This window comes from Zootoca vivipara, chromosome 10 (assembly GCF_963506605.1).
Source record: "Zootoca vivipara chromosome 10, rZooViv1.1, whole genome shotgun sequence".
NCBI classification, from domain to species: Eukaryota; Metazoa; Chordata; class Lepidosauria; order Squamata; family Lacertidae; genus Zootoca; species Zootoca vivipara.
The window spans coordinates 72,072,121-72,085,728 of NC_083285.1; the positions used below are offsets into that span (position 1 = coordinate 72,072,121).

The 13,608-nt window shown below is 43.6% G+C and overlaps 1 protein-coding gene across 1 annotated transcript; it reads right to left on the bottom strand.

The window, feature by feature from the left end:
• Positions 1–6,564: 6,564 nt before the first annotated feature.
• Positions 6,565–7,497, bottom strand: LOC118083853 (olfactory receptor 13H1-like). The gene has a single exon (XM_035113270.1). It carries the CDS (start codon positions 7,495–7,497, stop codon positions 6,565–6,567), a length of 933 nt encoding a protein of 310 aa, XP_034969161.1.
• Positions 7,498–13,608: the final 6,111 nt, after the last annotated feature.

The following is a 13,608-nucleotide window of genomic DNA, read 5'->3' on the forward strand; positions in this document are numbered from 1 at the left end:
GCCTTGCTTTCCCTTATGAACCCCCGCTTGAGGTTCTTGTCGATGAAAGCGCGCAGATCCTCCAGCTCCTGGTCTGACATGGCGTACAGCTTGGCTGGGGGTATCGTCGCCCCTGGCACCAGGTTGATCTGGCAGTCAAAAGGCCTGTGCGGGGGTAGGTGGTCGGACTCCGCTTCGCTGAAGACCTCCTGCAGGTCCCAGTACTGCTTGGGTATTGCCTCACCCCCTTTGATATGCATGGTGGCCACCGTGGCTATCGGAGGCCCCTCCCCTGGTTGGTGCTGCATGCAATGGTCCAGACAAAAGTCTGACCCAAACGTGATGCACCTCTGGTGCCAACTGATGGAGGGGTCGTGGCGCGCCAGCCAGCTCATGCCCAAGACGATGGGGGGGTCTGAGATGGTGGTGACGTTGAACGCCAGTGTCTCTGAGTGCCTTCCCACCGTCATTCTCATGGGGGGGGTTTGATGTGTGATGGCCCCGCCCAGCAGCTCCCTGCCGTCAATGGTTGCTACGTGCAGAGGAAAATCCAACTGCAAAAGCTGGATTTGGTGCTCTTCTGCAAAGCTTCTCGAGAAGAAGTTGGCGGACGCCCCACTGTCAATTAAGGCGAGGACCGTCAGGGGATAGCCATTTGGGAGCGTTAGCGTCACTTCTAGAACCACTCCTGCTCTGGGAGGGGTGGGCTGGCTCTGCACCTCTCTGTGCGGGTGGGCGGGCTGGGGCTGTTGTCTGCTGACTGTGCCTGGCTGCTGCCCCTTGTCTCCTGCAGCCAGGCTTTCCCGTTTCCCTGCTGTGGTGCTGCGTCAGTGGGGGAGGGCACCACCGTTCCCGCCTTTCCTTGCCACTCCCTGCGATGTGGGCAGTCTCTGACGAGATGCTGGGGTGAGTTGCAGAGAAAGCAATTCCCGCCCCTTCCCTCCTTGCGTCTTGGCGCCGCTGGGGTTTGAAAAGCCCGCGCGCGCGCGCTATCAATCTGCATGGGCTCCTGGTCCTGGCTGGCTCCAGGCGTGGCCTGAAAGGGTTGTTGAGGGAGTGGCTTCTCCTGCGACCGTGGGAACCAAGCCCGCTTTGCGCGCGTCGCTTGCTTGTCGTTCCACCGGGATTCCTGCCTCACCCCCACCGCCAGAGCTGCTTTGCTCAGCTGATCCATAGTACTGGGCTTTGGACCTCTCGAGAGTTCATCCTTCACCTCCTCGCTCAAACCCAAGTAAAACGCAGCTTGCATGGGAGGCGAATCCAAAACCCACCCCAGTCTGTGCACCAGCATGGTGAATTTCGCCCAATATGCGCGAACTGTCATATTTCCTTGGCGTAAATTATGCAGTTCCTCCTTAGTCTGGTCCAAATGACTATCGGACGAATACATCGTCCTCAAACCTTCTAGAAATTGTTGGACATTTTTCATGCAAGGATTCTTGGTTGCGATTAATGGTCTTAGCCACTCCCTGGCTGCTCCGGTGAGATGTTCCACAATAAACGCTACTCTGTGCTCATCATCGGGGAACTCATTCTGGTGCAGCTCAAGAGCATACACGATCTCAGTCTCAAAGCCCTGAAACTCCTTCGGGTCTCCATTGAACTTGCTTACAAGGGTCCCTGCTCTCCTTCCTGGCAGCACTTGGACTTGGGGAGCCCCTCCCGCCTTGTTTTTCTCTGCATCCAGCTTGTTTTGGAGGTCTACCGCCACCGCCCTTAAATGCTGCTCTTTTTCCTGGAGCTCTCTCACCTGTTCCGCAAGTTGTAGCCGGTCGTCCTGGACCTTCTTAGTCTCCTCTTTAGCTGCCTTCAATTCTCCCTGCGCCTGCAGCGACAGCTGTTGCAGTTCTAGCTGGGCTTGCTCAGCGATCTGCCGCCACTTCTCCGCCTCGGACACGCTCATCCCGGCAACTCCGAAGTAGCCCAAAAATGATTAGGAGGTTGCTGTCACAGTGGCCGGAGTGGACTACTTCAGAGTAACGACGCTACGCAGCTCTGCATTTTATTCTTTTATTGGTGCTGCGTATTTACAGTGCTCAAGTCATTGCTATTTACACGGAGCGATGTTGTCAGTCGGTTTCAGAACCTCCTAATGGCTTTTGGCGCGTCTTTCTCCAACACAAAAGCTTTGGCAGACCCATCCTCTTGCCCCTCCTCTTCCTGCGTAATTCTGGAGTTGGAGGGATGGGTCTTCCCCCCTTGCTTGCCCCTTCCTGTCCCACCTGGGACCCTGGCTCCTCTACCTTGCCTGAGCCTCGGACACGACTTCCTGCTTCCCCACTGGAATCGGAACTCTCCCTGCTTTCCCCTTTGCTCGGGGACGGGCTTGAACTCAGGAGGGGAGGGACTTCGCGATATCCCCTGTCCCTCACACATAATTTTTTTGCATAGCTTTTATTTTTATGTTTCAACATTACAGATCAGCATTACAAGTCAAAACATCACCAATAACATAAACAGAAAGAAGAAAATACACAGAAAAAAAAGAAGAGAAGAAAGAGAAGAAAAAGAAAAGAGAAATGAATAATAGTAAATCATATAAAATTATAATCATATAAGATTCAACATAATCTGTACATTGTATGTACAAACAAGGAAAGTAAAACTAAACAAAGGTAAGGTAAAGGTAAAGGGACCCCTGATCATTAGGTCCAGTCGTGACCAACTCTGGGGTTGCGCGCTCATCTCGCATTATTGGCCGAGGGAGCCGGCGTACAGCTTCCAGGTCACGTGGCCAGCATGACAAAGCCGCTTCTGGCAAACCAGAGCAGCACATGGAAACGCCGTTTACCTTCCTGCTGTAGCGGTTCCTATTTATCTACTTGCATTTTGACGTGCTTTCGAACTGCTAGGTTGTATGTACAAACAAGGAAAGTAAAACTAAACAAAATAAACACCAATTAATAACAAAACATCAAACAGAAACAAGAGCAAAACATAATGACAATTTTTTTGAATTATAAATATTTTCTTGTATTCCTATTTGGAGTGGCCCTCATAGTCAACAAAAGAGTGGCAAAAGCTGTAATGGGATGCAATCTCAAAAATGATAGAATGATCTCGATACGAATCCAAGGCAGACCTTTTAACATCACAGTAATCCAAGTTTATGCACCAACTACCGGTGCTGAAGAAAGTGAAATTGACCAATTCTATGAAGACTTACAACACTTTCTAGAAATGACACCAAAGAAGGATGTACTTCTCATTACAGGGGATTGGAATGCTAAAGTAGGGAATCAAGAGATAAAAGGAACAACTGGCAAGTTTGGCCTTGGAGTTCAAAATGAAGCAGGGCAAAGGCTAATAGAGTTCTGTCAAGAGAACAAGCTGGTCATCACAAACACTCTTTTCCAACAACACAAGAGACGACTCTACACATGGATATCACCAAATGGGCAGCATCGAAATCAGATTGATTATATTCTCTGCAGCCAAAGATGGAGAAGCTCTATACAGTCAGCAAAAACAAGACCTGGAGCTGACTGTAACTCAGATCATCAGCTTCTTATAGCAAAATTCCAGCTTAAACTGAAGAAAGTAGGAAAAACCTATTTCCTGTAACACTTGCTTTGATCTCATTTTCGGTAATTTCTTGATTTAATAATTTTATTTAATTTTTTTATTTTATTTTTTCCGGTGATATTTGGGGCACTTTATATTTTTCCAAAAACTTTTCAATCTCAATTATAGCCGAATCTTCATTTTGATATAAAATCCTATAATAATTTTCAAATTGTTTCACTATATCTTGGGGTTTGTCAACGATTTCTTCCTGGATTTTTAATCTATTTATAAATTTTTGATTTTGTCGCTTCTTTATTTTCCATGCTAATAATTTGCTTGGTGTCAGAGGTGCTGATGTGGCTACTCTAGAGTAACGACTCCTCGCAGCATAGTCTTTTTAGACTTTTATTGAGTGCTGATTATTTACAGTGGTCAGAACGATCTATATACATGCTTACGGTGAGGTGTCAGAACCTCCGAATGGAGATTGGCGCGTTTTCTTCCAGCAAAGAAGCTTTGGGAGACCCAACCTCTTCCCCCTACGTTTGCGTCTCAATTCCGGAGTTGGGGGAATTGGCCTCCCCCCCCCCCGTGCTCACACCTTCCTGTCCCACCTGGGGCATGGGCTCCGCAACCTTGCCTGAGCCTCGGACACCACTTCCTGACTCTCCGCTGGAGGCAGAGCTCTCCCTGCTCTCCCCAGCGCTTGGGGATGGGCTGGAACTTAAGATGGGAGGGACTTCCCTGTATCCCTTGTCCCTCACACTTTATTTGCCCATTTGAAATTCCTATATTTTCAATATTGAATTTGGCGTTCCATCTCTTGATCAACCATGTTTTCATATTTTGTCTTTAAAATTATTAATTCTTGATTGATTTCCTTTCTTCCTGTTTTATATAACATTTTTTCCTTATTTCTTATTTCCTCCAATAAATTCACTTTGAGTTTCTCTCTCTTTTTTTTTTTTGGATTGAATTTTGTTGGATAAAGTAGCCCCGTATCACCGCTTTTCCCGCATCCCATACAGTTCTTATATCTACCTCATCATTTACATTTATGTCGAAGTATTCTTTCATTAATTTAGAGGCCCCTTGTACAATTTTTCATTATTTAGTAAAAATACATTCATCCTCCATTTCTTTGCAGCATATTGGTTTTTCCCCTTTATTATAATTTTAATTGGGTTATGATCTTCCAGGATCTTAGGTAGTATTTCTACTTTTTCGATTCTAGATATCAATTCCTTCGGTGTCCTTATAGTATCTATTCTAGATGCCGTTTTATATACAGAGGAGAAGTACGTATAGTCCTTCTGGGTAGGATGTTTAAATTTCCAGGAGTCTATCAATTCAAGATTTTGCATCATTTCTGAGAAATTTCTTGGAAGTTTGTTATCTTTTTTCTTTTTGTTACCTTTTGTTCTGTCCATTACCGGGTCTGTTACTCCATACATATGCATAAATTTAAGGCACTACATATGCATAAACTGCGGCAAAATCCCTCCTATGCTAGGCTAAATCACCCTATTAGCATACCATTTATGGTCTTTCCTTAATTGCATATACATTAAGCAAGCACACAAAGAACTCTCTCTAAGCAGCACCTCGCTGCACATGACCCCTTTGCATTCCTTTCCTTATATTGAAAAATTCCTTCCAGTGGCACCTTAGAGTCCAACTAAGTTTGTTATTGGTATGAGCTTTCTAGATCTGAAGAAGTGTGCATGCACACGAAAGCTCATACCAATAACAAACTTAGTTGGTCTCTAAGGTGCCACTGGAAGGAATTTCTTTATTTTGTTTTGACTACAGCAGACCAACACGACTACCTACCTGTAACTTTCCTTATATGGGTTTAAGAAAGGGAGTTTAGGACATGGAGCAAGGCACGCCTCCCTTTCTTATGCAGACACTCTGGAATGTGTTTTTGTGAGACAAAGATACAGTAACCGCTCATAGTAAAAGATTAGGATAGCCTGGCTTGAAGGTCTCCTATATGCGTCAAAAGTAGAGACATTTTAAAAATTCAGGTTTTTTGAAGCCTAGTGAACTGATACTCAACACACACACACACACACACATACACGTAGGTCTGGGGTTTTTTCCAGTGGTTGTCTTCTGGAAGCAGACAGTGGGAAGGAAGGTTGGGGCAGCTATCTCTGGCGAGCAGGCCCGGTTCCTGAGAACATCTGGCCATAGCTGCCAAGTTTTTGCTTTTCTCGCGAGGAAGCCTATTCAGCATAATGGAAAATCCCTGAAAAAAAGGGATAACTTGGCAGCTATGCATCTGGCATGCTTGGACAGTTCCCTTTCCACCCTGCAGACAAGGCAGAGTGAGGATAGCAAATCACCTCTGTGGGCTGAGTAAACATGTTGTGCTCCTGGACATAGAAATAGAGCTGTGGGAGGAGTAAAGATGCCATGGAATTCGAAAAAGAAGAGAAACGAGACTGAAAACTTGTTTGCTAAGCATTCCTCAAGACAGGCAACATTGGTCACATTGGAATATTTTGTTCAACAAAAGGACAACTTCACACTGTTCCTCCTCAACTGGCTTTCTCCTATACTGAATAAGTCTATCTCTTTTTTCATGTGTGCCTAAGTTTGGAAGGCATAGTTAAGCTGGGAGGCTTTTCATAGAGCAGCAGAGGTGTCTGCCTGGTTGTCAGACTTGAGAACCTTCACAATTTTAATCACAGAAATTACTCAAGTTGAACAGGAAATGTTAATTTGCTTCAAGTGACTCTACAGTAAGGGTGTAATTTGTCTCACTGAGAGAGCCAGCATGGTGTAGTGGTTAAGAGCGGTGGACTCATAATCTGGTGAGCTGGGTTTGCGTCTCTGCTCCTCCACATGCAGCTGCTGGGTGACCTTGGGCTAGTCACACTTCTCTGAAGTCTCTCAGCCTCACTCACCTCACAGAGTGTTTGTTGTGGGAAGGAAGGGAGATTGTTAGCCACTTTGAGACTCCTTAGGGTAGTGATAAAGCTGGATATCAAATCCAAACTCTTCTTCTTCTTCTGTACCACAACTTCCTCTTGTTATCAGAAATTAGCCACTATCAAATGCAATTGATACTTATTCTGATATTTTCCTTCCAGCCAGTTTCCAAAAGGCACCCTTCACATCCCTGTTTCTCAGGCTGTATATCAAAGGGTTGAGCATAGGTGTCAAAGCTCCATATGCTACAGATATGAGCTTGTCCTTTTCAGAAACCGATTTCCCTTGTGGCCTCAAGTACATGATCATGATTGTGCCATAGAAGACACTGACGACAGCAAGGTGAGAGCTGCAGGTGGAAAAGGCTTTCTTGCGACCCTGTGCTGAACGGATGCGCAGTACAGCCAGGCCTATGCGCCCATATGTCACAACTATGAAACCAAAGGGAGGTATTAAAATGGAGATGCTGGCAGCTTGCATAAAGAGCTCACTAGCATGAATGTCAGAGCAAGCCAGTTTGAGGAATGACTCCAGCTCACATGCAAAATGATGGATGACATTTTGGCCACAGAAGTCAGTCGGCCGCAACAGTGCATTGATCAGAGTTATCAGGAAAGGAAAGCCCATAGATGCAGCCACGAGGCAAAGGCAACATTTCCAGCTCATGATCTTCATGTAGTGCAAGGGCTGGCATATAGCCACAAAGCGGTCGTATGCCATGAGTGCAAGCAGGACACACTCAGTGGAGACAAGTAATAGACCAATGTACATCTGGGACAGGCATCTGTAGAAGGAAATTGTAGGCCTGTAAATGAAGCAGTTGACCAAGACCTCTGGAACTGTATTGCTGATGAGGGCGATGTCAATAAAAGACAGAGCACACAGAAAGAAATACATGGGAGTATGAAGCCTGGGGTCCATAATGATTAGCATGATAATGAGGCCATTACCAAGAAAGCTAGTGAGGTAGACTACCAAGAGGAAGAAGAAAAAGATGGTTTGAGCTCTGGGGTATTCGGATAACCCAATCAAGATGAACTCTGTCACCATAGTCTCATTTGCAAGTCCCATGGCATTCTGTGCTTGGGATCTCCTGCAGGGAAGAAAGGTCAATGTGTTTAGAAGCACAGAAAGAGGTTTCTCTAAGAAGCACCCACCCCCTTGTAATCCAGCATAGAGTCCAAGTGCATAGGCTGCTTTCCAACTCATTTATGCACAATTCGATCCCATTGAAATCAGTCTGTGGTGCTGTTGGTTTGATAATTTATTATACTAGGGTTGCTGTATTTCAAGAAACATGGGCACAAAAAGTTTTTGAGATTTTTTAGAGCAATCACCACCACCGCCAAGCCAGAGCCAGGTCACCTGTGCCCCCACCAAAGCCTAAACCAGAGCACACACCCCCTGCACATTTTTTAAAATCCCAAATCCAGGACATTTACTGTAAAATGTAAAATTCCCCCTGGATGGGCATGTAGGACCCCAAAAAGAGGATATGTCCAGGAATTCCCACATTTATTTAAACCCACATTTAAATAAAAAAACACCAACATACAATTGAAATGTGAATAAAATTATTGAAACACAGTGATGTATATCTGTCTAGAATGATGCCTATATATCAACCCAATGGGCCAAACAATGACTAGAGACCAATTGTGTTTTTGACACACACCAAAGGGGTCTTCCTCAGTGGTCAAGGCCACTTGTATTTATTCCAGGTCAGCTCCCCCTGTTGTCTATATAGCATAGCTGTCAAGTTTTCCCTTTTCTTGTGAGGAAGCCTATTCAGCATAAGGGAATTTCCTTTAAGAAGGGGAGAACTTGATAGCTATGCTATATAGATTGGCCAAGTGGCTAACTATTGATGACCAATTGCATTACAAATTCAATACATGGTTTTTATCATTTCTAATGAGACTGGGAACCTTATTCTGATAAACTAAGTACTGTATTTGCTACTATCTGTCTTTGCTACTATCTGTCTTCTTTTTTTATAGTATGCTATTTTATGAGGGACGCATCAATAGGAGTATAGCGTCTAGATCAAGGGAAGTAATAGTACCACTGTATTCTGCTCTGGTCAGACCTCACCTGGAGTACTGTGTCCAGTTCTGGGCACCTCAGTTCAAGAAGGATACTGACAAGCTAGAACGTGTCCAGAGGAGGGTAACCAAAATGGTCAAAGGCCTGGAAACAATGCCTTATGAGGAACGGCTTAGGGAGCTGGGTATGTTTAGCCTGGAGAAGAGAAGGTTAAGGGATGATATGATAGCCATGTTCAAATATATAAAAGGATGTCATATAGAAGAGGGTGAAAGGTTGTTTTCTGCTCCTCCAGAGAAGCGGACGTGGAGCAATGGATTCAAACTACAAGAAAGAAGATTCCACCTAAACATTAAGAAGAACTTCCTGACAGTAAGAGCTGTTCGACAGTGGAATTTGCTGCCAAGGGGTGTGGTGGAGTCTCCTTCGTTGGAGGTCTTTAAGCGGAGGCTTGACAGCCATCTGTCAGGAATGCTTTGATGGTGTTTCCTGCAGGGGGTTGGACTGGATGGCCCTTGTGGTCTCTTCCAACTCTATGATTCTATTCTAATTGAATGAAAAATAGTAATATCTAAGTTTTTTTATGGGAATGCAGAAAAGTTAGTGGCCCTGTGGTCTCTTCCAACTCTATGCTTCTATGGTTTACTGATTATTATTTTGTCACTGTATTATTATTTTTTTAGTTTATGCAATCCTCAGGGCACAGGGCTAGCAAGAAATTCCATAGAAAAGCAATTAAACATGTGGATTGTTAACTCAGGTCATGACTCAGTGGTAGAGTATCTGCTGGGAGAGACCCCTGTCTGCAGTCCTGGCGAGCCACTGCCAATCACTGCAGACAACACTGCTACATGTACCAACTTAATATAAAGCAATCTCCTGTGCTCATTAGTATTTGAAAATGGAATTCCCAGTTTTACGCTGTTGCAGCCTAGTTCAACCATGGTGTCTATGAACACACATGTGGATTTATGTGCCAAAGGTAGAAAAATAGGGGCATTTAGAAAGAAAAAACAGCTTAGAATTAGCTGGTTAGATCAGAAGAAAGACAACAATGCAACCCTAAAAGTACATTAAGACTGCAACCATAACCACTTACTGTACTTGGGTGTAAGTCCCATTGGATTTCAATGAAGCTTATTTCTGAGCCGGAATAGATTGCAAAGGCACAGGTTATATCAATTGCAAACATGATATTGCTTACCTAAATTTGGATCTCCCAATTTGACAAAAGACTGAGATCCTTTGTAGTGTGTAGTCTAAAGAAGTGTTGAAGAGGAAACGCAAGCTGTAAGAATCCCACTTGACTTCAAAATTATTGAAATTCCATCAAATCCAGTCAATTTGATCTTCATATAGTGACATTTTGGAGTTTGCTATGATAAAACGTGTTCACATTAACCATTTCCATCAATAAAGGTTGTTGATTTGAAACTTTATTCCTTTATATGAGAAAGGAAAATACTAAGATGTGTGGGTAGGTTGGGGAGATATTAATATTCCTTTTCAAAGAATCTCAGGAGCCTAATAACTTCGTGGAGAATGCTTATGTGGGTCATGCAGGAAGATCCAGTCTTCATTCCTGCAGCTCTGCTCATTAGACCAAAGGTAATTATTTTGCTCACACCTGCTCCCTAGTGGTTAATGAGCCACATTGGGGTGGCGCGGGTGATGCTGTGGAGCCTCTTGGGCTCGCTGATCAGAAGGGTGGCCTAGCCAGTGGTCACAGTGGATCTTTGAGAGCTCCAGAGTCAGTAACCTCTGGACTGTCTGAGATAACTGCTGGTCGCAACTAGAGGACACAATGTGAGTTGCAAAATGACCCTTTCTCGCAACCCCGACTGCCACATGGTAGACACATATTTATATGTTCTTACTCAAGGCTTTTTTTCCAGCTGGAACTCACCAGAACTCAGTTCTGGCACTTCTAAGGTGGGCAACATTGCCATTATAAGAGAACAAGGGAGGCATTCACGGTGAGTTCTGGCATATCTTTTTCTGGAGAAATCATAGAATCATAGAGTTGGAAGAGACCACAAGGGCCATCCAGTCCCACTTTGACAGCCCTGGATAAGTGGGGGGCACTGTGGTACTCTAAACCACTGAGCCTTTTGGGCTTGCTGATTGGAACGGGGTGAGCTCCTGTTGCTCTGTCCCAGCTTCTGCCAACGTAGCAGTTTGAAATCACACCAGTGCAAGTAGATAGATAAATAGGTACCACTGGGATGGGAAGGTAAACAGAATTTCAGTGAGCTCTGGTTTTCGTCATGGTGTCCCATTGCACCAGAAGCGGTTTAGTCTTGCTGGCCACATGACTTGGAAAGCTGTCTGTGGACAAACACCGGCTCCCTTGGCCTGAAGCAACATGAGCGCCCCATAGTTGCCTTTGACTGGACTTAACCATCCAGGGGTCCTTACCTTTACCTATCTACCTATTGAGATAATTAATACGGCACATGTAGAAGCCACTAGGTGAACAAAAACTGACTCTTGTATTGAAATAAATTTTCTCCAGTTCAAAAATATGATTCAAAAGTTTTACTTACTCCTAGAACTTAACTTCAAAACAATTTAATCTACTTTATTTACATATAAACACACATGGAGCTCTTCACCATGGCTCCCTCTCTCTAGCTTCACAGACCCCCTCTTTCTGCGGTTCAAAAAAATTGTATTTAATGTCTTCTGCATATCCAAATTCATTCAATTTACCCATTTTTAAAATCTACTTAAAATATATACTCTTATAAAATTGCAGGTAATAACAATAATTCTGCCAATGTTCTTATCTGTTTACAGTTCGTTTGTAAATATTCCATAAATCATTTCCATATATATTAAAATGTAGGCATTGCGTGCGTGGAGGTCACAGCCTTTCTCCGTAACTGCTGAACCGTAATGTAACAAATTTGGCCACAATGTTCCATGCCCACCAGGGAGGGATCTGGCATTAACCCCCCCCCCAAAATCATACCTTTCACACCTAAAATAATGATTAAACACAAATAAGTGGTGACCAAATTAGACGTCACCACCAGAAGCTCTGAAGACTCCAGCAGCATCCAATAGAAAGGCAGATCGCATGCTGCTGCCTCCAAAGCTGCGCTGCTAGATGACATCACAAAATTCCACAGCAACCAACTGAAAACAGTCCTTTTGCAGCAACAAGGCCTAGCTTTTTCAATAGGCCGCAGCATTGCCAAACAGGGAAAACTGAGTAGGCCACATCATTCAGTAGGTCACAGGCAAAAACAAACAGAATGTGGGGCTTTCACAATTGGGGGGGGGTCACAGGGATGAGGCACAACAAAGGGAGGGGGGAACACATAGGCATGGGGGGGACCCTGAGTCAGCCAAAGCAGTGGGTGGTGGGTTGGGACAGGGAAAACTGAGTAGACTGCAGCATTGCCCAGCAGGGAAAACTGAGTAGGCCTCACCATTGCCCAGTAGGCCACAGGCAAAAACAAACAGAATGTGGGCCTTTCACAGGGTGGGAGAATCACAGGGATGAGGCACAACAACGGGGGAGGGGGCTCACAGAGATGAGGCACAAAAAAGGGAGGGGAAACACATAGCCATGGGGGGGAGGTAGGACCCTGAGTCAGCCAAAGCCGTGCAGGGTGGGGACATTTTCAGGAACACGCATGGGTGTGGGAGTCTTATTTTTGAAACTTACAGTAGGGGAGTCAGGGTTGGGACAGGGCAGGTGAGGGGACTCTGAGGGGAGACTCTAAAGGTCCACTTAACAGAAAAAGGTCCATTTAACACAAAAACCCACAACAACGCGTGGCTGGTCCAGCTAGTTCTTTTATAAAAAGTTTTCTGTCTTGATTTCTTATTTTCCCAGTTTTGCCATTTCTGCATATTCCATAAGTTTTTGTATCCATTCCTCTTTCGCTGGGACTTCTTTCCATTTTGGGGCAAGTAACATTGTTGCTGCTGTCATAGTATACATAAATAAAGTTCTATACATTTTAGGTAGTTCTGGCCCTATAATTCTCACGAAGAGTCGGACACGACTAAACGACTAAACAACAACAAATTCCCAAAAGAAAAGCTTCTGGTTGTTTTTTTTTTAAAACAAAAGTTATTCTAGACATCTTTTTTAATTCAATTTTTATCATTTCCCAATAAGCTTTAACTTTACTACAAGACCACCTTCTTTCTCTTTACATTTCCAACACTTATTTGATTTAGATTTATACATTTTGCCACTTTACTTGGTGTTAAATACCATCGATATATCATTTTCATATCATTTTCTCTTAGACCATAGCATGCTGTAAATTTTATATCCATATTCCACAGTTGTTCCCAGGCTTCCATATATATATTATGACCAATATCTATTGCCCAGTGTATCATTGAGAATTTTACTTGCTCATCCTTTGTCTCTCAATCCAATAATAATTTGTAAATTTTAGACAACACTTTTACATTACATTCCAATAAGTCTCTCTCCAGTTGTGATATTCCCCCCAAAATCCTCATACCCTATCCTTCTCACAAATTTCACACAAATGATGATATTGCATCCAAGTTGTTAGTTTCCCTGATAATTCCTTAAATTCTTTTAATTTATCTCTCCTCCCTATTGTTTTAATAAGTTTCTAAATATCCTTCTAAGATATTTTCTTTCTTTACCAAACCAAAATTCTTTATTGCAGCTATAAGCCCACACAGCAAAAAACATAATCGGACTGGCACATAAATATAACCAAAAAACATAAAAGTACAATAAAACACAAGGCAAAAGTAAAAGGGAAATGATCTGTGCCATAGAAGGAATTGAGTAAAAATTCTGTAAAAATTCACTAGTCATATAATATACCAGTTCGTCTCTTGTATGAGAGAACTGAGGTTAAAAACCCTGCTACCTGTAGGGTTCTGTCTGGGTAAGGCAATTGCAAGGTGTGATTCTGCAGGTTTGTCTGCCATTTCCTGGATTATTGGGTTCAGGATGTTTACCCAAGCGGCGCTGTACAGAGGGCATTTAAACATTATATGGTGGAGGGATTCTTTTTTAATATAATTATTTTTATTAAAGATTTTCTTGGGTTACAAAGGTAGTGCAATGTCTCATGTATTTTTTTCCCCATGCATCATTTTTACACATCAATTTTACTTGTTGAGACA

Coding starts and splice junctions, on each gene's coding strand:
- LOC118083853 (XM_035113270.1), bottom strand. CDS start 7,497: ATGGGACTTGCAAATGAGACTATGGTGACAGAGTTCATCTTGATTGGG.